General features: G+C 47.3%; 6 protein-coding genes across 6 annotated transcripts; 3 read left to right on the plus strand and 3 right to left on the minus strand.

The window, feature by feature from the left end:
- Positions 1-7546: 7546 nt before the first annotated feature.
- Positions 7547-9213, plus strand: EDB91DRAFT_1335127 (uncharacterized protein; the record flags this gene model as incomplete). The annotated part of the gene is made up of 3 exons (XM_041325480.1): positions 7547-8843; positions 9084-9108; positions 9163-9213. Exons 1-3 carry the CDS (start codon positions 7939-7941, stop codon positions 9211-9213), a joined length of 981 nt encoding a protein of 326 aa, XP_041180007.1. The 5' UTR covers positions 7547-7938.
- Positions 9214-9684: 471 nt separating this feature from the next.
- Positions 9685-12637, minus strand: EDB91DRAFT_1236156 (uncharacterized protein; the record flags this gene model as incomplete). Its single annotated transcript, XM_041321414.1, has 10 exons — positions 9685-9725; positions 9800-9950; positions 10001-10045; positions 10093-10142; positions 10164-10428; positions 10481-10752; positions 10802-10978; positions 11035-11062; positions 11362-11641; positions 12609-12637. 10 exons carry the CDS (start codon positions 12635-12637, stop codon positions 9685-9687), a joined length of 1338 nt encoding a protein of 445 aa, XP_041180008.1.
- A 1540-nt stretch (positions 12638-14177) lies between these two features.
- EDB91DRAFT_1049070 (interferon-inducible GTPase-domain-containing protein) lies at positions 14178-15185 on the minus strand (the record flags this gene model as incomplete). Its single annotated transcript, XM_041313448.1, has 1 exon — positions 14178-15185. One exon carries the CDS (start codon positions 15183-15185, stop codon positions 14178-14180), a length of 1008 nt encoding a protein of 335 aa, XP_041180009.1.
- Positions 15186-16264: 1079 nt separating this feature from the next.
- On the plus strand, positions 16265-17138 carry EDB91DRAFT_1267526 (uncharacterized protein; the record flags this gene model as incomplete). The annotated part of the gene is made up of 3 exons (XM_041324517.1): positions 16265-16368; positions 16427-16501; positions 16556-17138. 3 exons carry the CDS (start codon positions 16265-16267, stop codon positions 17136-17138), a joined length of 762 nt encoding a protein of 253 aa, XP_041180010.1.
- A 1259-nt stretch (positions 17139-18397) lies between these two features.
- EDB91DRAFT_1080057 (uncharacterized protein) lies at positions 18398-20799 on the plus strand (the record flags this gene model as incomplete). The annotated part of the gene is made up of 6 exons (XM_041315186.1): positions 18398-18592; positions 19393-19627; positions 20133-20372; positions 20506-20573; positions 20635-20652; positions 20707-20799. The coding sequence occupies 6 exons, from the start codon at positions 18398-18400 to the stop codon at positions 20797-20799; spliced, it is 849 nt and encodes a 282-aa protein (XP_041180011.1).
- On the minus strand, positions 20773-22365 carry EDB91DRAFT_114052 (interferon-inducible GTPase-domain-containing protein). Its single transcript, XM_041318963.1, has 3 exons — positions 22312-22365; positions 21100-22260; positions 20773-21034 (listed from the first exon to the last, which is right to left on the minus strand). The coding sequence occupies exons 2-3, from the start codon at positions 22158-22160 to the stop codon at positions 20983-20985; spliced, it is 1113 nt and encodes a 370-aa protein (XP_041180012.1). The 5' UTR covers positions 22161-22260; positions 22312-22365; the 3' UTR covers positions 20773-20982.
- Positions 22366-23383: the final 1018 nt, after the last annotated feature.

Raw genomic sequence — 23383 nt, forward strand, 5'->3', positions numbered from 1 at the left:
CGCCATCCCGAAATCAGCGCTGGCTTCTGCTCATGGAGCTAACGAGGGGACTGCTACCAGGAACAGAGGCGTACAAGTTATACTATGTCAATCTCCCAAATCCCGGAACTTCTTGGTCATGGTCAGAGCAGGGGAGTCGAGACAGTGCTGGTACAGCGACGGTCTGTCATGGATATTCCTACCGACAACAGTCTCCAAGTCAACATCTATGACTCCGTTCGTGACTATTTCCTATCGCTCAAACTCCAGCCTTCGTTGAGTATCGCACTCCCTAACATCTAATTAGCCCATATATGCCGAATGACAATTCCTGAAATGGTGCTTGCTCCAAGGCGTGATCAAACCACGTTAGACTTCGGAGACATCAGTAGATGATTAGTGGTCACCTTCGTATGAAGCTGATGATCGAGAATGGTTATCGTCGCAGGGGTCTAGTCAAGTATCCCGACGAAAACGAAGCCTGGGAGGCCCGCTATTACGAGCTTGGTTATTACGCAGATCTCCGCGATGGAGGAAGCGTTCCCGGCTCTCCTAGCTAAACTACAAGAGATCGCTCGGAAAAGCAAAATATGCGACATTGAGATCTGGGGTTTGCACAGGGGGCTGGAACGGGTGGCTGTGCGGACGAGTGGACGGCACTTTGAAGGAAAACAAGGGCCTGTATTGCCGTGCATCAAGTGGTACGGGGGTGGGTACTGCATATATTGAGTGGAAATTCATTGGGAAGTGAGTTCACGCGCCTCCATCGCAAGCGATTGTAATACCGAATTGACCTCTCTTTGCCAGATTTTGTTTGAGTTATTGAGGTTAGTGAGGTTATGATCAGCAAACATGGTCTGCAAAGACCTTGTGGTATATTTTCCGGTGGAAATCCCATATGTACAAATGATCATGACCACATCAACACGACACCGCTACAGGCACATGATGATGCAATAGCCCAAACATGTCCAGAGGTTCATCACCTGGTATGAATTTGTGCATAGCAAAAGACGAGCACATAAACGTCTGCGAGCAAGGGTGTTATCGTGAAGAGACAACCTGACAATGTTCATCGCCCAATGTTTTCCAAGACGGAGAGAATTTGGATGCTACGTTGGCCGAGGATACGACCACGATGGTGGAAGTGCTGCATAACCAGGGCTTACCCGAAGTCCGGCTTGGAAGAACAACAGAGGCGATAAACCGGATCGAGCTGATAAGCGCCAGACACTGATAGATTAAGTGCATCTAATCATGCAGTCCACTCATCACATAATGCAGTAACATATACCCGTCTCAGACGGGCAGCCGGGCGTGACAATGTACCAATAGAGACGGGCCACCCGGTGCCGGCCCATGGCAATAATTGTACCGTGTTAGACGAGTGGGCCGAGGGGGTGGAGTGTCCAAGGCAAACGGATGGGCCGGGTGTATATAGTATAGATGGTAGTATAGCAATGTACTATATAGGAAATTATGAATAGTAGTAGTGAATCCAGTGTGTGATAGATGAGTGGGCCGGAGGAATGGAGTGCAATATAGATGAGTGGGCCGGGGAACTGGGGTGTGATGGAGACGAGTGGGCCGGTAAATGAGGTGCAATGGAGACGAGTGGGCCGGTACATAAGGTGCAATGAAGACGAGGGGGCCGGAGAATAGGGTGCAATTGAGACGAGTGGGCCGGTATAGCAGGTGCAATGGAGACGGGTGGGCCGGTATAGCAGGTGCAATGGAGATGGGTGGGCCGGTAAATATGGTGCAATTAAGACGAGTGGGCCGGTATAGCAGGTGCAATGGAGACGGGTGGGCCGGTATAGCAGGTGCAATGGAGACGGGTGGGCCAGTAAAGGAGGTGCAATGAGGACGAGTCAGCCGGTGTTATTGGGTGCAATGAAGACAAGTCGGCCGGTGATATGGGGTGCAATGAAGACGAGCTGGCCGGTGATATGGGGTGCAATGAAGACGAGTGGGCTGGTGATATGGGGTGCAATGAAGACGGGTGGGCCGGCATTATAGGGCGCAATGGAGATGGGTGGGCCGGTGATATAGGGTGCAATGAAGACGAGTGGGCCGGTGATATGGGGTGCAATGAAGACAGGTGGGCCGGCATGATAGGGTGCAATGGAGACGGGTGGGCCGGTATTATGGGGTGCAACAACGACCGGTATTTATGTAACCGGTTGCTTGTGGTAACATAGCACTCAATCCGGCGATTCCACCGGTGGTCTGATCATGTAAAATGGTTAAGATTTGACAAAGTTATGAGCCCTACAAGGGAAAGCCATAAATTTAGAGGATATTATGATATATTGTATCTAGACCATTGCAACTGGTATTTTTTGACCGGTATTTACATGACCGGTTGCTTGTGGTAACATAGCACTCAATCCGGTGATTCCACCGGTGGTCTGACCATGTAACATAGTTAAGATTTGACAAAGTTAGGAGCCTTACAAGAGAAAGTCACAAAGTCAGAGGATATATCATATCTAGACCATTGTGACCGGGATTTTTCAACCGGTAGTTATGTGACCAGTTGCTTGTGGTGACATAGCACTCAGTCCGGTGATTCCACCGGTGGCCTGACCATGTAAAATGGTTAAGATTTGACAAAGTTATGAGTCTTACAACAAGAGAAAGTGACAATTTCAGAGGATATATCATGTCTAGACCATTGTGTCCGGTATTTATGTGACCGGTTGTTTATAGTAAAACATAGCACTCAATCTGGTGATTCCACTGGTGGTCTGACCATGTAAAATGGTTAAGATTTGACAAAGTTATGAGCCCTACAAGAGAAAGCCATAAATTTAGAGGATATTATGATGTATTGTATCTAGACCATTGCAACCGGTATTTTTGACCGGTATTTACGTGACCGGTTGCTTGTGGTAATGTAGCACTCAATCCGGTGATTCCACCGGTGGTCTGACCATGTAAAATGGTTAAGATTTGACAAAGTTATGAGCCTTACAACAAGAGAAAGTGACAATTTCAGAGGATATATCATGTCTAGACCATTGTGACCGGTATTTATGTGACCGGTTGTTTCTAGTAACAGTACTCAATCCGGTGATTTCACCGGTGGTCTGATCATGTAAAATGGTCAAGATTTGACAAAGTTATGAGTGCTACAAGAAAAAGTCACAAATTCACTGGCAGAGGATATATGATATCTAGACCATTGTGACCAGGATTTTTCAACCGGAAGTTATGTGACCAGTTGCTTGTGGTAGCATAGCACTCAATCTGGTGATTCCACCGGTGGTCTGATCATGTAAAATGGTCAAGATTTGACAAAGTTATGAGTGCTACAAGAAAAAGTCACAAATTCACTGGTAGAGGATATATGATATCTAGACCATTGTGACCGGGATTTTTCAACCGGAAGTTATGTGACCGGTTGCTTGTGGTAACATAGCACTCAATCCAGCGATTTTACCGGTGGTCTGATCATGTAAAATGGTCAAGATTTGACAAAGTCATGAGCCCTACAAGAGAAAGTCATGAATTTAGAGGATATATGATATCTACAGTATTGTGACCGGGATTTTTCAACCGGTAGTTATGTGACCAGTTGCTTGTGGTAGCATAGCACTCAATCCGGTGATTCCACCGGTGGTCTGATCATGTAAAATGGTCAAGATTTGACAAAGTCATGAGCCCTACAAGAGAAAGTCATGAATTTAGAGGATATATGATATCTACAGTATTGTGACCGGTATTTTTTGACCGGTAGTTATGTGACCGGTTGCTTGTGGTAACATAGCACTCAATCCGGTGATTTTACCGGTGGTCTGATCATGTAAAATGGTCAAGATTTGACAAAGTTATGAGCCTTACAAGAGAAAGCCACACATTCAGAGGATATTATGATATATTGTATCTAGACCATTGTAACTGGTATTTTTTGACCGGTATTTATGTGACCGGTTGCTTGTGGTAACATAGCACTCAATCCGGGGATTCCACCGGTGGTCTGATCATGCAAAATCATTAAGATCTGACAAACTTATGAGCCTTACAAGATAAAGCCACAGATTTAGAGGATGTTATATCTAGACCATTGTGACCGGTATTTTTGTGAACAGTTGCTTGCAGTAATATAGTACTCAATCTGGTGATTCCACCGGTAGTCTGATCATGTAAAATGGTTAAGATTTGATAAAGTTCTGAGCCTTATAAGACCAAGTCATAAATTCAAAGGATACAGTGTTGTATCAGCTTATATCTGGACCATTGTAATCAGTATTTTTGCAACCGGTTGCTTGTGGTAATGTAGCACTCAATCAGGGGATTCCATTTTGCCCCTTTGATAGGAGAGTGTTCTAGCACTGTCAAAACATATTTAGGAGTATATATTAACATATTCCACCACTTAGTTGACCCCCTGAAGGGCTACATCAAACAATATAGCATATATACATGAAAACATAACTGATAAGAACCCTCCAACACTATCAAGGATGTTATTGGTAATCAGACACTTGGGATATGTCCCATGTATATCCCTAGTCATGGTCCTAAAATTCTGGAAAGATCCCTCAAGTATTGACGGTAAGATAAGTAAAACAACATAGGCTTGACATATGACAATTTACCCCTGTCACTGAAAGTCACTGACACATATCACACACACCAAAGATTTTATTAAAAATGCAGTAGTATGTATAGTAGACTACATAATGAACCTAAAATACACATTGCCCTGAAGGTAAAGTCTTTGTAGAAGAGTGTGGTGAGGAAATATTAGGATTGATAAGTAAAAGTCCAACCACTACATATACACCAAACTGGTGAGTTTCGATGTTTTGGGCTTTTGGACTTTCCCACACTCTATTTCAGAGATATTTCACTGCCCTAGCTCTCAACTGTTAGTGGATCCTTTTATAAATCTGAGACCATGATATTGACCATGCTTAGAATATATTGCAAGCATCTGATTACTAGATTGTGTCCATTGGAGAATGTAGGCCCCTTATCAGTACACATACCCCCTTTCCCTTAGATAACAATATTATACCATATTTCTAACTGATCCTTGGGATGAGAAGTAGGTATATATGTAGTAAGGATAATATATGAGTAGTCTGGATCATTTATGCAATGGTAAAGTAGGGGAAAACACCAAAAATGTGACAACTGCAATCTTAGAAGTTTTAGCCTGTATAGAAGGATTCTGTAGGTATCCTGATGTACCAACCTGGTGTACATACTCTAAATCTGTCTAGGAATGGTCCCCATATCATTCTGCAGCTGTGTTCCTGTAGGAAAACCTTTCCCAGAGGATGGACCACCAGGAGAGGGTGAGTACACAGCATCACAAGGTTTTGTCTGTGGATGTTAAGGTCATGCTCAAAGGAAGGAGAACTCAAAGGGCTTGACTTCAGCTTGTGTGCTGCACCCCTTACCCAAGTATGTGCCCTTAATTTATGAGAGGCAGGAGGGAAGTCCAACAAAGTCCAGAGGTTTCCGGAGGTCAGACACTAGGGGAGTTCGGCGGAACTCCAGAGGTTCAAGGAAACCCAGAGTAAGACTGCTGTGGACAAGTCTGGAGTAGAAATGGAACAGAGGTAAACTACCCTAAGGTAGAGCTGGAGACACACTGGTCTAGATATAACATATCCTCTGAATGTGTGGCTTTCTCTTGTAAGGCTCATAACTTTGTCAAATCTTGACCATTTTACATGATCAGACCACCGGTAAAATCACCGGATTGAGTGCTATGTTACCACAAGCAACCGGTCACATAACTACCGGTCAAAAAATACCGGTCACAATACTGTCTAGATATCATATATCCTCTAAATTCATGACTTTCTCTTGTAGGGCTCATGACTTTGTCAAATCTTGACCATTTTACATGATCAGACCACCGGTGGAATCACCGGATTGAGTGCTATGCTACCACAAGCAACTGGTCACATAACTACCGGTTGAAAAATCCCGGTCACAATACTGTAGATATCATATATCCTCTAAATTCATGACTTTCTCTTGTAGGGCTCATGACTTTGTCAAATCTTGACCATTTTACATGATCAGACCACCGGTGGAATCACCAGATTGAGTGCTATGCTACCACAAGCAACTGGTCACATAACTTCCGGTTGAAAAATCCTGGTCACAATGGTCTAGATATCATATATCCTCTGCCAGTGAATTTGTGACTTTTTCTTGTAGCACTCATAACTTTGTCAAATCTTGACCATTTTACATGATCAGACCACCGGTGAAATCACCGGATTGAGTACTGTTACTAGAAACAACCGGTCACATAAATACCGGTCACAATGGTCTAGACATGATATATCCTCTGAAATTGTCACTTTCTCTTGTTGTAAGGCTCATAACTTTGTCAAATCTTAACCATTTTACATGGTCAGACCACCGGTGGAATCACCGGATTGAGTGCTACATTACCACAAGCAACCGGTCACGTAAATACCGGTCAAAAATACCGGTTGCAATGGTCTAGATACAATACATCATAATATCCTCTAAATTTATGGCTTTCTCTTGTAGGGCTCATAACTTTGTCAAATCTTAACCATTTTACATGGTCAGACCACCAGTGGAATCACCAGATTGAGTGCTATGTTTTACTATAAACAACCGGTCACATAAATACCGGACACAATGGTCTAGACATGATATATCCTCTGAAATTGTCACTTTCTCTTGTTGTAAGACTCATAACTTTGTCAAATCTTAACCATTTTACATGGTCAGGCCACCGGTGGAATCACCGGACTGAGTGCTATGTCACCACAAGCAACTGGTCACATAACTACCGGTTGAAAAATCCCGGTCACAATGGTCTAGATATGATATATCCTCTGACTTTGTGACTTTCTCTTGTAAGGCTCCTAACTTTGTCAAATCTTAACTATGTTACATGGTCAGACCACCGGTGGAATCACCGGATTGAGTGCTATGTTACCACAAGCAACCGGTCATGTAAATACCGGTCAAAAAATACCAGTTGCAATGGTCTAGATACAATATATCATAATATCCTCTAAATTTATGGCTTTCCCTTGTAGGGCTCATAACTTTGTCAAATCTTAACCATTTTACATGATCAGACCACCGGTGGAATCGCCGGATTGAGTGCTATGTTACCACAAGCAACCGGTTACATAAATACCGGTCGTTGTTGCACCCCATAATACCGGCCCACCCGTCTCCATTGCACCCTATCATGCCGGCCCACCTGTCTTCATTGCACCCCATATCACCGGCCCACTCGTCTTCATTGCACCCTATATCACCGGCCCACCCATCTCCATTGCGCCCTATAATGCCGGCCCACCCGTCTTCATTGCACCCCATATCACCAGCCCACTCGTCTTCATTGCACCCCATATCACCGGCCAGCTCGTCTTCATTGCACCCCATATCACCGGCCGACTTGTCTTCATTGCACCCAATAACACCGGCTGACTCGTCCTCATTGCACCTCCTTTACTGGCCCACCCGTCTCCATTGCACCTGCTATACCGGCCCACCCGTCTCCATTGCACCTGCTATACCGGCCCACTCGTCTTAATTGCACCATATTTACCGGCCCACCCATCTCCATTGCACCTGCTATACCGGCCCACCCGTCTCCATTGCACCTGCTATACCGGCCCACTCGTCTCAATTGCACCCTATTCTCCGGCCCCCTCGTCTTCATTGCACCTTATGTACCGGCCCACTCGTCTCCATTGCACCTCATTTACCGGCCCACTCGTCTCCATCACACCCCAGTTCCCCGGCCCACTCATCTATATTGCACTCCATTCCTCCGGCCCACTCATCTATCACACACTGGATTCACTACTACTATTCATAATTTCCTATATAGTACATTGCTATACTACCATCTATACTATATACACCCGGCCCATCCGTTTGCCTTGGACACTCCACCCCCTTGGCCCACTCGTCTAACACAGTACAATTATTGCCATGGGCCGGCACCAGGTGGCCCGTCTCTATTGGTACATTGTCACGCCCGGCTGCCCGTCTGAGACAGGTGAATTCACTGAAGGGGCTCATGAAGCACCGTGCTATGGGATTGCCTGCGTTTACACACCCGCATCGAAGTGGAGGAAAGGATACGGGCAGCACATGATGCGCCTGTTGCACTGGGTTCTCTCATCATGTGACGAGTTTCTCGAGTTTCCAACGGAATGGGGTGCCCCGCCACCCAAGATGAATGGTGCGGGTAAAGCTGCATTTTCAGTATTGTACAGTGCGGTGGGAGAGGATTTCTACAGAGATGCAGGACCACAGGCACAGGGTAAGGGCGGTGGGTGGGAGGTACGAGCACCGTGGTCTTGGGCGTGGGGAGTGCCAGGTCGGATAGAGACAGGGAAAGAAATTGCGGGGAGAGTTGAGGAGGCGCCCAGATGGAAGTGGGTAGAAGAGGGAGATTTAGATGAGATGTGGAGGGAAGATGGGATTCTCATGAAGGTCAGCTTGGAGGGCGCACCGGGGTCTGATCCCTCGTACAAGACTTTGAGTCTGACAGCAGTTGTATCGGCGCTTCCGAATGAAGGCATTGGTTCATTCCATGTGGTGCGCTCGCTGCTCATATCTGAGCATGCAGTCCCGTTAAAGGTGTGGGGAATAAGAAAGATTATTAAGGGTAATGAGAAGCCGGAAACGTATGCGACATGGGCTGCAGACATGCAGTTTGCTCTGACGCTGATCGTGACACGGGTAGCTGCGACAAGAGAGACGTTCCCAGAGCTGTTGGAAAAGATGAAAGAAGTAGCTCGGAGCGCAGGACTGGCAAAGGTGGAGGTGTGGAACTTACCAAGGAACTTGGATGGGCTTGCGGAGGGGGAGGGAAACAGTGACGGCAAGAAGTACGTCTGGACGCGTGGATGGCCATTGATTAAATGGTATTGGTGAGGTGAGACAAAAGATGTGGAGTGGGCTTTCAATGAGAAGTACTTATGTGTTCTATCGTTTCTCTGCGCTGAGACTGATCCGAAGCAGGTTTTGCTGGTGTTGAGTTACTTACTCAAGCTGGCCAGCTGCGAATGTGCACCAAAAGGTAAAGTTGTTTGGAGAATATCTAAGTTATCACTTGCCACTATATGCAGGCAGATTCAGAAGCTGGAGATCCACGTATGAGAGCTAGGCAGAGATTCGGTGACTAACATGATATTACATGAACTGCAGCTGTGCAGCAGTGGCGGTGAATCCTCGCAAAACGCTGCCGACAATAGCTGAAAGATGTATACGTAGTCGGTGCTGTCCTTCGTTATTTAATTCGTTGTCGATTTCATAATCTTTGCAATTGGTATCTAGAGCAATCATCTTCCGCCTTCTCTCGTTCTCATGTACATACACCATCTCTCCTCTACCGCTCGTTCATGGTCGTTCTTCTCGCCGCTGCCATAATTGCTTTCTTACATCTTTTAATCTCTCCCTTTCCCCTCCTACTTTCAATGTCTCAACAAAAGTTGAATCAAAAGGAGGGATCTACGTACTTGTTGCTACAAGCGGAATTACTAAGTACTGATGGCCTGTAAAACAAAGGGGTATGTAGGTGCATATGAGTGATCCTGGCGTACATAGGTCATACAATATATTATCCTTACTATGACAATCGGATCGTGATGGGCAACTGGTGCTCCTCGCGTAATCATCCGCAGACACTCGCTACACTGAAGGCTGAACCATCAACTTATCTTATCTTCCTCATGCTGTGTCTTGCCTCCTCTCCAACCCAAGGTCGAGTTCTGTCTAAAGTACTCCATCTCCAGAAGTTTACGGTAGAGAAAAAATGCGGGCCAAGCAGCCCTCTGCCAGGCACCGCCTCCAGACTTGTGGATCGAACTGTATGGTTGCAAAGCAATAATGACCCACATCGTGGCAAAAGTCAGCAACAAAGTAGTCTTGACATAGGCCGCGATCGTTTCTAGGGAGCCAGGGTTGATTTCGGCCATGTTCATTCCAAAGACCGACTGTTTCATCAGTGAGCGCTTCTATTCATGTCGTATATCCAAACACGTACAGCGGTAAAACTGGCAGGCAAGAAGACCATGGTAAGGTATGATATCTGCGGAAGGTATGAGCACTGTCGCTCATATGTGACTGCCAGCACACCTTCTGTGTTTGACGACTGTCATGGATATTGACAGTCGCGAATAACAGGTCTGTGGCATTCTTCAATCAACTGAGAAATATTGGACATTTCTTTTGCAGCTTCCCAATCTCGGAAAGAAGGTTCTTGCATTCTCGATCCATTAACGCCTCTGTAGTCTTTCTATCTTCCTCATACCTGTATTTCATTGCAGGGTTAGGAGTGTCATTGACAAATGCGACCGATTTCTCGAAATCATAGAGGAGGCTTTCATAGTGGAGCAGGTGCACCTGAAGGCTGTGTAGCTTATGGTTGAAGTCGTCCGTATATGTAAAGTCCATGCCGTTCAAGGTTGCCTCCTGAGCATAGTGAGCCTTTGCCACGAATCATATAAGTAGATTGCATACATACCAAATCCCCGATGTCTCCATGCAGCACTTCGAATGCTTCATCCCACGCGTACAGCGTGTACCACAAGATTGCCAGAAAGAAAAAAGTCGGATCTCTCGATGTGTCGAATATTTTTTTCCAGTACACACTGTCGCCCGTGCGGTGCATAACACGATGTAAATGCTTGGCGGTAGTGCGACCAGGTAGTAAGGGATGATAAGTGATGATCGTGGATGAATCCGTCTCGCGGATCATATGAACGGCCAGGAGGTCAATGAGAAGAACATTTTTATCTATAAAAGGGTTCAGACACAGATTGCCGCAAAAGCAATTACGAATTACCATGTAAATGAAGTGGTGCCAGAACATCTATAGTGCTCTTTCTTTCTGTATGCGCTGTGATGAGAAGCGATCTATCATCGAAAAAAGACGAAATTGTACCTAATGAGCTGGAAGATAGCAAATTCATCTGACCTGTCTTCTTCGTGGTCCAAACGAAAGGAAGAGTGACTGTAATATCTACTCAGAACAAGGGATTAGCAACATCCAGAACGAAATGCAGTAATCAGACATACGATCTCCCCGTCCATGTTGAACCCCTTCCTAGTATCGCGAAGGAATCCAGTTTGCGGAGGATGAGAAGAAGAATGGCTCGATGTTATACCTAAAGGGAATTGCCATTCATACTTGGAAAACAATCAAGTTAGAGCACGAACTTCGTCCCCAGCATCTTCAAAACGGGTACAGTCAAGTTATCCACGAACAATGCTCGAACACGGACGTTACTAGCCACCTGATCTTGCCATGATGACACATTGACAAACCAACATAGAAACAATACTTTCATTTTCATCTAATGTCGACCAGAATCTCCTTTCCTCCTCTTGCGGTGTTGGACTAACACAATCCAGCTGTTGCTTGGGCAGTATGTTGAATTTCACGTCGTCCATTACGTCAATGCCATATACGAGACAAGGTCCCTTACGCGCACACTTTGTCAACATCTTGCTTCGTTCCACTGGAGTTGGAGTCCAGTTGCCGAAAAGTGTTTGTGGATAACCGCTCCAGTCACTATCGCGACTTGCGCCGTTATGGGATAACAAGGCATTTGACTCATGGGATGAGAAGTCGATATCAAAATCTACCCAAGGCCATGGCCCGGAGGGTGCTGCATGGCGATATCTATTAGCAGAACACATTTTGAATACTCGGAAGATGGGAAAAATGAGAAAAACTTTTACATTGGTGCTGGCAGTGAAAGTGTCTCTACCACCTGGCTTGATGCGTCGCTGGATGACATGCTTGGGGAAAAATAGTGTGGGTCTCTACCTGTTGGCGCATGTCATATACCCACTCACTAGCGCCGGCCTGGACACGTAACCACCCATGAAGCCAACATACCTTACCACGGCATTGACTAGAGTTCTTTCGGGGCATGGCAGAAGCATGTCAGAAGAGCGATTTCGTACAATGCGGTCTGACTCGAAATTAAAAGGCGGCCTACTGTGAAACATGGCGATCAACTTGGTTATATTCTAGGATATCAAGCCCACGTCAGTTAAGCCAGAAGGCAGTCGCACGGGTAATAATGCAGACATGCTGGACTCACTGCTGTGAGGCTTCTGCTTCTTACTGTGAAGACGATAGCGCCCAGCGATTGTTCTAGGCCTTCTAGATCTTGTGGCGAGACAAGGTGCGTTACAAAGGATGGTGGAAGATTTGTTGAGCAGCGTAGGATCCTGATCTGATTGTGCAATTAACTGTGGTAGATTGCGCATAAAAGTACCAGACGCATGTTCATTGCCGCGGGTTCACTGTGTACAGAATGAACGGGTCACTGGTATGTGATGGGCGTTTATGAAGAAATGCAGTGATTATGGAAGAGGCGAAATGACACACGTTGTAGCAGTGGTACAGAGCCAACAAGAAGCCTGAATAAGTGCCTACATGCATTGGATGCAACGGTATTCAAAATGTACACTCCTCTTCAACTCGAAATGCCACTGGCATTTTATCACTGTCTCTATCTAGGACAATGCGATATGTCAGGGTGCTTGATGTAGCAAAAAGGGTATCGTACAGAGAGAGAGAGCGCGCGTGCGACACCTGCGCAGACAACGCGAGGGTAACCAGCGTTAGTGTCAATGACACAAGGGCACACGGAGTCAGCGTGGGCATCCACGTTTTTTACAGACTGTCAACGGGTAGACGCTGGTTCATGTGTAATTGGAAGACACCTTGTGAATTTTGGACGTGCAGCCTAAAAGGAGCATCAAGGTAAGAGGGCTATTTGAGGGACACCAGTTTGGGGTGCCAAGTATCGGTCGCCGTATGGCCAGATAACAGATGGATTGCGCACGGTGGAAGACATCACACCATCATCACATCTGGGATGCTTGAAGCAGAAAGTATTTGATCCACTGCCAGTGGTGAAGCACACAAATTTAGTTTTGTCCACGCGCTTCTCCTTATAGAGCACTCGCCTTCCGCCCGGGGAATCCTCAATATCAGTCGATGAAGTACTTCTCCACGTGCTCCGGTGGAGTGGAGCTCTCCTTTGAGAAGGTGTTAAATCACCAAATTCACCAATGTCAATGCACTGGCCTGACAGTGCCCACCGGCCTCACCCAGCTACCCGCCAAGTGTGGGTACAAGACCTTCTGTGGCACTTCCAACAGGCAATAACAGGTTTCACGGTCCAGGAAGAGAGCGTTTGAGGAAATACAGTAGAATCTAGATCTGAACTCTGCGAAGGCCGTCATAAAACGCTGAGACACACTGACGAACACACCCTCACGCTGCTCAATGTGCCCGAACCAGGCAGACATCCATAAATCCTCTAGCAGCAGAGTCCTCTCTTTTGAGGTGCAAACTACCACACGCTGACATCAACCTTTTCGTAGATATGTTCAAGATAGACAATGATTGAAGTAAGAAAAGCAGTGAAGGTGAGTGTGCTGGACGAAGAAGGATGGGTTCGCTGCAACGTGGATGTGTTGGAATGGATGGTCTGTGCTGAAACTCTGCTTTGTCCAATATTTGTCGGTCGACCATTTATTGCCAAACGCTGCTATGTAGGAAAACACAGAGTCCATCGGCGATCCTCACAGGACTTGAATCTACAGCAGCGCTGGTTCACGGGCACCGTTGAAAAGAAGGTACTGGCAAGTACATCGAGCTAGAACGTGAATTATAATGAGTCACTGGGCAGTGGCCATGGGGAGGTCGTCACAAGCAGTATCGTATTAAACTGCAGTTGTAATTGGTGGTTATATTCAGTACGTTGTGTCGTGCACCTTGACAGTCATATCGCGCAACTTTATTGAAGGGGGGTTTGGAGCATCGTGAGCTTGACGGTTGACATGAACATCAAGGATTTTGACTTCGATTTGCCAATCAGCCTCATGATCGTTCCCAGCTTTCATTGTCAAAATGTTGTAAGTAGGAGTTGACTGTGTTTAAAGCAACAAAACGAATCGACAGGTTCCGAGAATGCAATATCATGTGAGGCTACAGACTTTGGGGAGGGGAGGGATGTTACATCGGACGATAAAATAAACCAGCCAATAAAAGCCGAAAAATCGGGATTACATGTGGCACAATCCAAGCTTTGTGCAAGCAAGGGGGCTGCCAGTAAAGGCCTAGCTATAGGGTAGGAACTGCAATAAGCGACCCGATCGAGAATTGAGCCGGGCGATCTGACGATTCTGACCTACTTTTAATATTTCGACTGCAGACGCCTATGCACACATTCTCTAATATCATTCAGAAGCTCTGCCTCGTCAATTGCCTTCGAGGAGCGCAAGTTACTCCCTACCGCAAGTAGGGCGTCCTTGCAAACGATGTGGACTTTCTTAGGAGAGAGGTTGTTGCTCTTGATGTTTATTTGCACATTCTGGCGCGTTTCCTCGATGAACCTCCTCCGTCCTTCGGATTTCATTTGCTGAAATTGGGAACGAGTCTCGTTGTTCATGTCAGGATCACTAAGGTCGAAACCTCTTGGCATCCTGTTGTACGCCATGTTGTTGATGTGTTGATCCGACTTGGAGCGAACAATGAACCCCTCAACGTCGCTGAACTGCTCGCAGGCGCGAAGGATGGCGAGGTCAGAGTCCAGGAAACGATTGTCCATGAGCACGATGATGCAGTCAAAAATGTAGAGGCCCAGGTCATTGAAGTATTGCCATTCAGGAACGTTTAGAGTGCCTGCTCCGGGAACGTCATACCAAATGATTCGGGAGTTTGGGCGTGGATCAGGGTATCTCGTGACGGCATTAGTAGTTTCGACAATGCCCGTACGAGCGGCAGTGGGGTCATCGTTGGATAGGCCGCGGACGGCATTGATGAAGGATGACTTCCCACCTCCAGAAGAGCCGACAACTGCGAGGTGGAGGAAGTTTGGGTTATAACCATACTTGGCCTTCATCCGAACGATGTCCTCCTCCGAAGGGCGGCACTCGGGGCGAACTCCTTCAAACCAGTCACACTCGATCGCGAGCTTCTCTTCCTCTGCTCTGCGAAGAGCTGCTGCAGCCGTGCCTGTTCCCCGTTCGTGTTCTTCCTGACACCTCTGCGCATTTTCTGCCGCTCCCTCCGCAGCACGCCCGACTCTTTCCGCTTCTTTGACCTGTGCCCATGATAGATCGACCCGATTCTGGGTCTTTCTAGCTATGTCCTCCGCCTCGTTCGCCCCGCGCCTCGCCGCATCGACTTCCTCCCTTCCCATTCTTTCTGTTGTTCCATTTACATCGTCTTCTTGTGTCCTCCACAAGACTCCTAGGAGTGTGAGAGCGAATGTAGCTAGGATGATTTCTGAAGCCGGGAGCATTGCTGAACCAGCTAGATCTATGAAGTGCAAACGAACGGAGGAGAACTTGATGGTGAGAAGGGCTGTTTCGCAACGTGACATAGACTATAAGAGATTGTGGACTGCGGAACTTCTAGCTTCGCTCACCTCTGTATGTATTGCAGTAATGCGAATGCAGCGTCCAGGTGATGGAAACTCCGCAGTGAAGAAAAGAAACAACGATTCAGACACAAGGTAAGTAGGATGTACTATACTCGTCCAGACAGAGGTCAGGCAAACACGAGGCCAGTATGATCCAACCTGACACCGGCAGCTTCCAGGTTATTGGAAAGCTACTAGCGCACGTGAAGGGGGAATAGAACCAGCCGACAGGAAGCCATACATCAGAGATCTACGATGGTCGCCAGCTGCAGGCAAGTAGGAATTCCCAATGCACCAACCTGTGAACACTTAGTCCCAGTGAACAACAGGTAGATATGTAGCGAAATAGGTCGAAGTAGAAAAAGAGGTAGATAGAAATCTATAGCTAACAAATTATGTAAATCGAGATGATATGTAATGGTGCAAGATCTATAAATCTATAAAGTAAGGGAGAAGGGTGTGGGAACGTCTCTAAAAAGCAAGGGAGAAGGGTGTGGGAACGCAGCCACCCACACATGGATGCCACGTTTCGTCGCATGGACGCCATGTTTTTTCGCTAAGGTCGCTGAAAAGAGCGATGCCATGTGGTTCTGTCAAGCGGAGTTTCAATTTCCGAAAACCGTCGTCCGTTACTATACCGTCCGAATTGGGTCATATGTACATTTCGCTTGATTTGGCAACCTCACGTGGTTTTTTTTTTCAGCACCGACTGCACCAGACGCGACGCGACACAACACAACACTGCTCTACCATTCCAGCAGCTCCCAATCACCTGCCGTCGCTTCTGATCACCTGCCATCACCTCTCACCATCAGCTATCAAATCCTGCTGCCTCTCAGTGCCCTCAACACTTCACCATGGCCATTTCCTGCACTTCCCCAGCACCTGATACTGGCTCGGACGCGTTTTTGGCCGTGTCACGTGACGCGGAGCTCCCTGTCACACCAGGTCACATCACCATGTGAGTTTTTCGGTGTCTGTTTTTGTCTGATCACACAATTTACAGCAGCTATTCCCAGTGCTTCCTCAGCACCTGATGCTGGCTCGGGCGCATTATCACGTGACACTCCGGTCATGCTGGGTCATGTCACGAGGTGAGTTTTTCTCTCTCTCTCTTTGTCTGATTGTGTATTTATGGTAGCTACAAGGCAGGAGCCCAGACCTACTGTCGACTGGAATGCCAGGCTTCTGCAGGGCTTTGATGCAAGTTTTGCTGCCCGCCTGCAGCAACGTCATCGCCAGCCTGTCAACATGCTGGCCCCACCTCCCACCTCCACAACTCCTTCAGTACCCCCTCCTTCTGAGTTGTCGGCACCTGCTGTGACTGACTGGTCTGCTGAACTCTGTCACCGCTGGTCCAAGAGTCACATCACGCGTCTTGAACGGAGACGACTCAACAACCCGTATGCTAAGGTCACCACTTGGCAAGAGAATCACAATGCTATGGATCAGACAATCCATGACCTCCGACGATATAACGTGAAGTTGGCAAAGGACATCATGTGGTGGGAAGAGCAACATGAGCAAGACCTCAAGAATGATGATAGGGATGTGGATACCTTCTGCTCTCAGTTGGAGGAGGCACGTAAGCATCGAAAGCATCGCAGGGTGGTGGATGCTTGGCGAAAGCACCTCTTTGAGCAAAAGAAGGGAAAAAGTCAGGAGGAGCGTCGGCATTTGGATGAGCTACGCAGGGAGGGCCCTCCACCTGGCTGGGAGCCTTCTGAATAGTTTTTTGTGTTAGAGTTGTTCCTATAATATGATTTGATTTCTGATTGGATGGGAGTGATGTATGAAATGGGTGATGTGACATTATTGGAGTGGTGGGAGGATGGGAGGATGGGAAATGAGAGATGGGAGATGGGAGACGGGAGACGGGAGACGGGACACGGGAGACGGGAGATGGGACACGGGAGACAGGAGACAGGAGACAGGAGACGGGAGACGGGAGATGGGACACGGGAGACGGGAGATGGGACATGGGACATGGGACACGGGACACGGGACACGGGACACGGGACACGGGACAAGATAATTGGGAGGAAGTGTATGAGTCAATAGCATGACACAAAGAGTTTGACTGAAGGTTACCTGGGACACTGGCTTGCATCCCGCTGGCCGAGGCACGAGGCCATGGGATCGCAAGCCTGTGTCCCAGGTAACCTTCAGTCAAACTCTTTGTGCAACATCTCATAATAACTAAAACAAAACTATATAATGTAAGATGGAAGAAATTCTTGATTTGTTATAATTAAATAATATGTAGATACATTGAGGCAAGGCACCTTTGGTGCCTCCAGCAGAGTGCAAAGCACTCTGCTTGCTTCCTGTGCCGAAGGCACAACGGGCTTGGACTCGTCTATAAAGTAAGGGAGAAGGGTATGGGGGGAATGTGGGAGGATTTGGGCATTTCCGCGTAGCGCACATGGTGTCGGCTGCGTCGGTTGCGTCGGTAAGGTCGCTGAAAAGAGGATCCCATGTGGTTCTGTCAAGCGGAGTTTGAATTTGCAAAAACCGTTGTCCCTTACTATACGAGCTCACTGTCCAAACGTGGGAATTTGTAAAAATTGAGCCACAATGGGATTGGCAAGTGCTCACTGGGCCTCCATTTTGCACAACAACAATGAATTTTATATGTACTGTAACTGAATACATAATAAATAGTAAAAATTGAAGGACAACAAGGGATTTTGGGATTTTTGTGGGGAAAAGAGAAAAGAGAACACCAAGCAAGTAGAAAAATGTGAAAAATGCAAAATGCAAAATGCAAAAATGTGAAAATGCAAAATTGCGAAAATATAAAGATGGGAAAAATTGGCAATGGGTAAACAGGGGAATGGGAAGATGGAGAATGGAAAAATAGGGTGAATAGGGAGGATGGGAGGATGGGAGGAAAATAGGAGGACAACAGAAGGATGGGAGAACAATGGGAGGATGGGAGGACAAGAGGAGGACAAGAGGACACAATAGGAGGATGAGAGGACAAGAGGATGGGAGGACAATGGGAGGACAATGGGAGGATGGAAGACAGGAGGACAGACAATGGGACATGGGACATGGGACACGGGACACGGGACATGGGACACGGGACACGGGACATGGGACACGGGACACGGGACACGGGACACAGGACACGGGACAATGGGACATGGGACATGGGACATGGGACATGGGACAATGGGACAGTGGGACACGGGACAACAGGACATGGGACAACAGGACAACAGGACAACGGGACACGGGACAACAGGACAAACAACAGGACAACAGGACAACAGGACAGTGGGACAGTGGGACACAGAACCATGGGACATGGGACACAGGACATGGGAGATAGGAAATCAGATAATTGGGAGGAAGTGTATGAGTCAATAGCATGACACAAAGAGTTTGACTGAAGGTTACCTGGGACACTGGCTTGCATCCCGCTGGCCGAGGCACGAGGCCACGGGATTGCAAGCCTGTGTCCCAGGTAACCTTCAGTCAAACTCTTTGTGCAACATCCCATAGCTAAAACAAAACTATATAATATTTTTTAAATGTAAGATGTAAGAATTTATTTATTTCACAAAATTAAATAATATGTAGACACAGTGAGGCAAGGCACCTTTGGTGCCTCCAGCAGAGCATGAAATGCTCTGCTTGCTTCCTGTGCCGAAGGCACAACGGGCTTGGACTCGTCTAAGAAGAAAGGGAGACTGGTTTTGTGGCTGTGTGTGGGAGACGCGTATCTCGCCAACGCCACTTATTTCGCCAAAGGCCACATGGTTTGCGCTTACCTCGCTAAAACCTCGATTTAGAAATTTCGCGTGGTTCTGTCAATCGGAGTTTCAATTTCAAAAAAACCGTTCTCCCTTACTGTCCAAAATTGGTTAAGCCACAACAAGGGGAGGAACACCAAGCAAATAGAAAAATGTGAAAACAACAATGATGTATATATGTACTGTAATTCTGTATACATAAAAATGCGAAAATATAAAGATAGGAAAAATGGGCAATGGGTAAACATGGGAATGGGAAGGTGGAGAATGGAGAAATGGGAGGAGGACGGGAGGATGGGAGAATGGGAGAACAGGAGAACGGGAGAACGGGAGATAGGAAAGCAGAAAATAGGACAGAGACACGGGAGAATTTTTTGGGAAGGGCAAGAGTCAACAGCAAGACACAAACAGTGAGACTGAAGTTTACCTGGGACACTGGCTTGCATCCCGCTGGCCGAGGTACGAGGCCACGGGATTGCAAGCCAGTGTCCCAGGTAAACTTCAGTCTCACTGTTTGTGTCTTGCTGTTGACTCTTGCCCTTCCCAAAAAATTCTCCCGTGTCTCTGTCCTCAGAATTAAAATAAAAGTATATAGTATTTTGTAAATGTAATATGTAGACATGTGCCGAAGGCACAACGGGTGTGGGCTAGTCTAAGAAGAAAGGGAGACTGGTTTTGTGGCTGTGTGTGGGAGACGCGTATCTCGCCAACGCCGCTTATTTCGCCAAAGGCCACATGGTTTGCGCTTACCTCGCTAAAACCTCGATTTAGAAATTTCGCGTGGTTCTGTCAATCGGAGTTTCAATTTCAAAAAACCGTTCTCCCTTACTATACGACCTCACTGTCCAAAATTGGTTAAGCCACAACAAGGGGAGGAACACTAAGCAAATAGAAAAATGTGAAAACAACAATGATGTATATATGTACTGTAATTCTGTATACATAAAAATGTGAAAATATAAAGATAGGAAAAATGGGCAATGGGTAAACATGGGAATGGGAAGGTGGAGAATGGAGAAATGGGGTGAATGGGGAGATGGGAGGAGGAGGACGGGAGGATGGGAGAACAGGAGAACAGGAGAACAGGAGAACAGGAGAACGGGAGATAGGAAAGCAGAAAATAGGACAGAGACACGGGAGAATTTTTTGGGAAGGGCAAGACTGAAGTTTACCTGGGACACTGGCTTGCATCCCGCTGGCCGAGGTACGAGGCCACGGGATTGCAAGCCAGTGTCCCAGGTAAACTTCAGTCTTGCCCTTCCCAAAAAATTCTCCCGTGTCCTCTGTCCTCAGAACTAAAATAAAAGTATATAGTATTTTGTAAATGTAATATGTAGACATGTGCCGAAGGCACAACGGGTGTGGGCTAGTTCAAACAAAATCGCAAAGTTCATTACATGTCCACGTGCGTCTCGGGGCCCGCAGCATGCCCATACTGATCAAATTCATCCCGTTCGTATGGGCAGCCTAGTAGGGCTTCTGGCGTAAGTCAACCATTTTTCGTCGTCTTGCTATGCAATCTCACTCAGCACTGACAGGATCTGACCGTCCGTCATCAACGTCCGCTCGTGTCAGAGCCCACGATTATGGCTGGCCCTTTGATTGACACCCTGCGACCCCATACTTCCTGATGATTGTTCCAGACTTCATTGTCAAAATGATGCAACTAGGAGTTTTAAGTAACAAAACGAATCGACATTTTCCGAGAATGCAATACCACGTGCAACTACAGGGGAAGGGGGCGGTCTCGAAGGGATGTCACATCTGACGAGAAAATAAATAATAAACCAGCCAACAAAAGAAAACATCGGGGTTTATGTTGCATAATCTGAGCTTCGTGCGAGCAATGGGGCTGTCAGTGCAGGCCTAGCTATAGGGTGGAAGCTGCATTAACGATCCAATCGACAATTGAGCAAGACAATATGACCTACTTTTCATGCCCCAGCTGCAGACGCCTAACCACACATTCTCCAACATAATTCAGAAGTTCTGCCTCGTCAATTGCCTTTGGGGAGGGCGTATTGCCAAATGCCGCAAGCAAGGCATCCTTGCAAACGATGTGGACTGTCTTAGGAGAGAGGTTGTTGCTCTCGAGGTTCAGTTGTACACTCTGACGCGTTTCCTCGATGAACCTCCTCCGTCCTTCAGATTTCATTTGCTGAAATCGAGAACGGGTCTCGTTGTCCAGATCAGGATCACCAAGGTCGAAACCTCTTGGCATCCTGTCGTACGCCATGTTGTTGATGTGCTGGTCCGACTTGGAGCGGACAATGAACGCCTCAACGTTGGTGAACTGCCTGCAGGCGCGAAGGATGGCGAGGTCGGAGTCCAAGAAACGATTGTCAATGAGCACAATAATGCAGTCGAAGATGTAGAGGCCCAGGTCATTGAAGTACTGCCAGTCAGGCACGTTTGGAGTGCCTGCTCCGGGAACGTCATACCAAATGATTCGGGAGTTTGGGCGTGGATCAGGGTATCTCGTGACGGCATTAGTAGTTTCGACAATGCCCGTACGAGCGGCGGTAGGGTCATCGTTGGATAGGCCGCGGACGGCATTGATGAAGGATGACTTCCCACTTCCAGAAGAGCCGACAACTGCAAGGTGGAGGAAGTTTGGGCTATAAAGATACTTGGCCTTCATCCGAACCATATCCTTCTCCGAAGGGCGGCACTCTGGGCGAACTCCTTCTAACCATTTACGCTCAGTCACAAGCTTCTCTTCGTTTGCTCTGCGAAAAGCTTCTGCAGCCTTGGCTGCCTCCTTTTCTGCCTTCTCACGATCGCATCTTTCCTTCCACCAGGCGGCCGTTATTGCTGGGATAAGGATTACTGGAACAGCTACGAGTATCGCTTGAGCAGCTGCCGCCGCCGCCGGAGCAGCCGCGAGCATTTCTGCAGTTGCAAGCATTTCTGGAGCAGCTGCAAGCATCGCTGGAGCAGCTGCGAGCATTTCTGAAGCAGCTGCAAGCACCACTGGAGCAGCTTGGAGCATCGCTGGAGCAACTAGGTCTTTGAAGCGCAAAAAAATGGGGGGAAACCTGACGATGAGAAGGGCTGTGTAGCAACGTCTTCTCCGTCGCGTCCGATACGACCTAGACTAAGATCAACTAATTGTGGACTGCGGAGCTTCCAGCTTCGCTCACCTCGGTATGGATTGCAGTAATGTGAATGCAACGTCCAGGTGATATATACTCCACAGGGAAGACAACAGACAACGATTCAGACACAAGGTGGTGAGCGGGATGCACTATGAGTCTTATACCCGTCCAAACAGAGGCCAGGCGAACACGAGGCCAGTACGAATCCAACCTTACACCAGCAACTTCCAGATTATTGGGAAGCTATTCAGTGATCACGTAGCTTCTGATGTGTTACGCCGAGTGCACGTGGGGGTAGAATGAAACATGCACAGGAAGCCATATATCAGAGATCTACGATCCTCGCCAGACAAGCAACTTGAGGCAAGTGCAAATATCGTCAAGTTTGCTCCAGCCTCCTTAGCTGGGAACTCGGAACTCATGAGCATTGAATGAGAGAATATTACATCGGCTTTCTGTGTTCGATGTTTTGAAGTAGCAAGCCTCATAGTACTTCACTAGCTGTGCACCGCGCACGTAGATAGGGCAGGCACGAACACAAGCCTCGGGTTTGAGAGAAGCTGATGGTAGCATATTATTCCACTGGAGTTATGCAAGAGTTAGCTAGAGCCAGTAGCGCTTGCCAAAAGAACAACACAACCTTACATAACTTGACATTGTGTAATAAACGAGCTACGCCCACGATCCCTCCGATTGGCCACTCGAAACCCCCGTTGTGTGTGTATGAAAGGGCCAAGAGTCCGAATTACTGCCGCACCCTAGTAGGGCCTACCGCAGAGCATGCCTGAGAGTCCCTAACGTCGTGCACACTTCGTTAAACTTCGTTTCAAGTTGTCAACCGTCTTTGGAAACCACGCCAGAACCTCGTGCTTTGTTTTCACAACCAGAGGGGCATCGAAGCTAGGGCGAATATAGTCGAACATGTGGTGTTTCGCACCGCCTACTTCGAGCATGCTCCTCTTGGATGAATGCCAACAAAGTTACTGTAAGGCACTTGTAGGTGTCATCGTGTGACTTCGCTGGAAGCATTGGTTTGCTGCGAGTGATGCAATCGATCATCACTCACACCAAACGCGCACGGCTGATAATCTAGTAAAACAATTACTAGTAGTATGTA

The sequence above is a fragment of the Suillus paluster genome (assembly GCF_016628075.1).
Source record: "Suillus paluster strain FC165 chromosome Unknown EDB91scaffold_12, whole genome shotgun sequence".
Classification (NCBI taxonomy): domain Eukaryota; kingdom Fungi; phylum Basidiomycota; class Agaricomycetes; order Boletales; family Suillaceae; genus Suillus; species Suillus paluster.

Bases quoted from the DNA above. Each gene is read 5' to 3' on its own strand.
- EDB91DRAFT_114052 (XM_041318963.1), bottom strand. From the start codon at position 22,160: ATGCTCCAAGCTGCTCCAGTGGTGCTTGCAGCTGCTTCAGAAATGCTC. The intron at 21,035-21,099 runs GTAGGTCATATT...CCCTATAGCTAG, and splicing joins CTGCAGCTGGGGCATGAAAA to GCCTGCACTGACAGCCCCAT.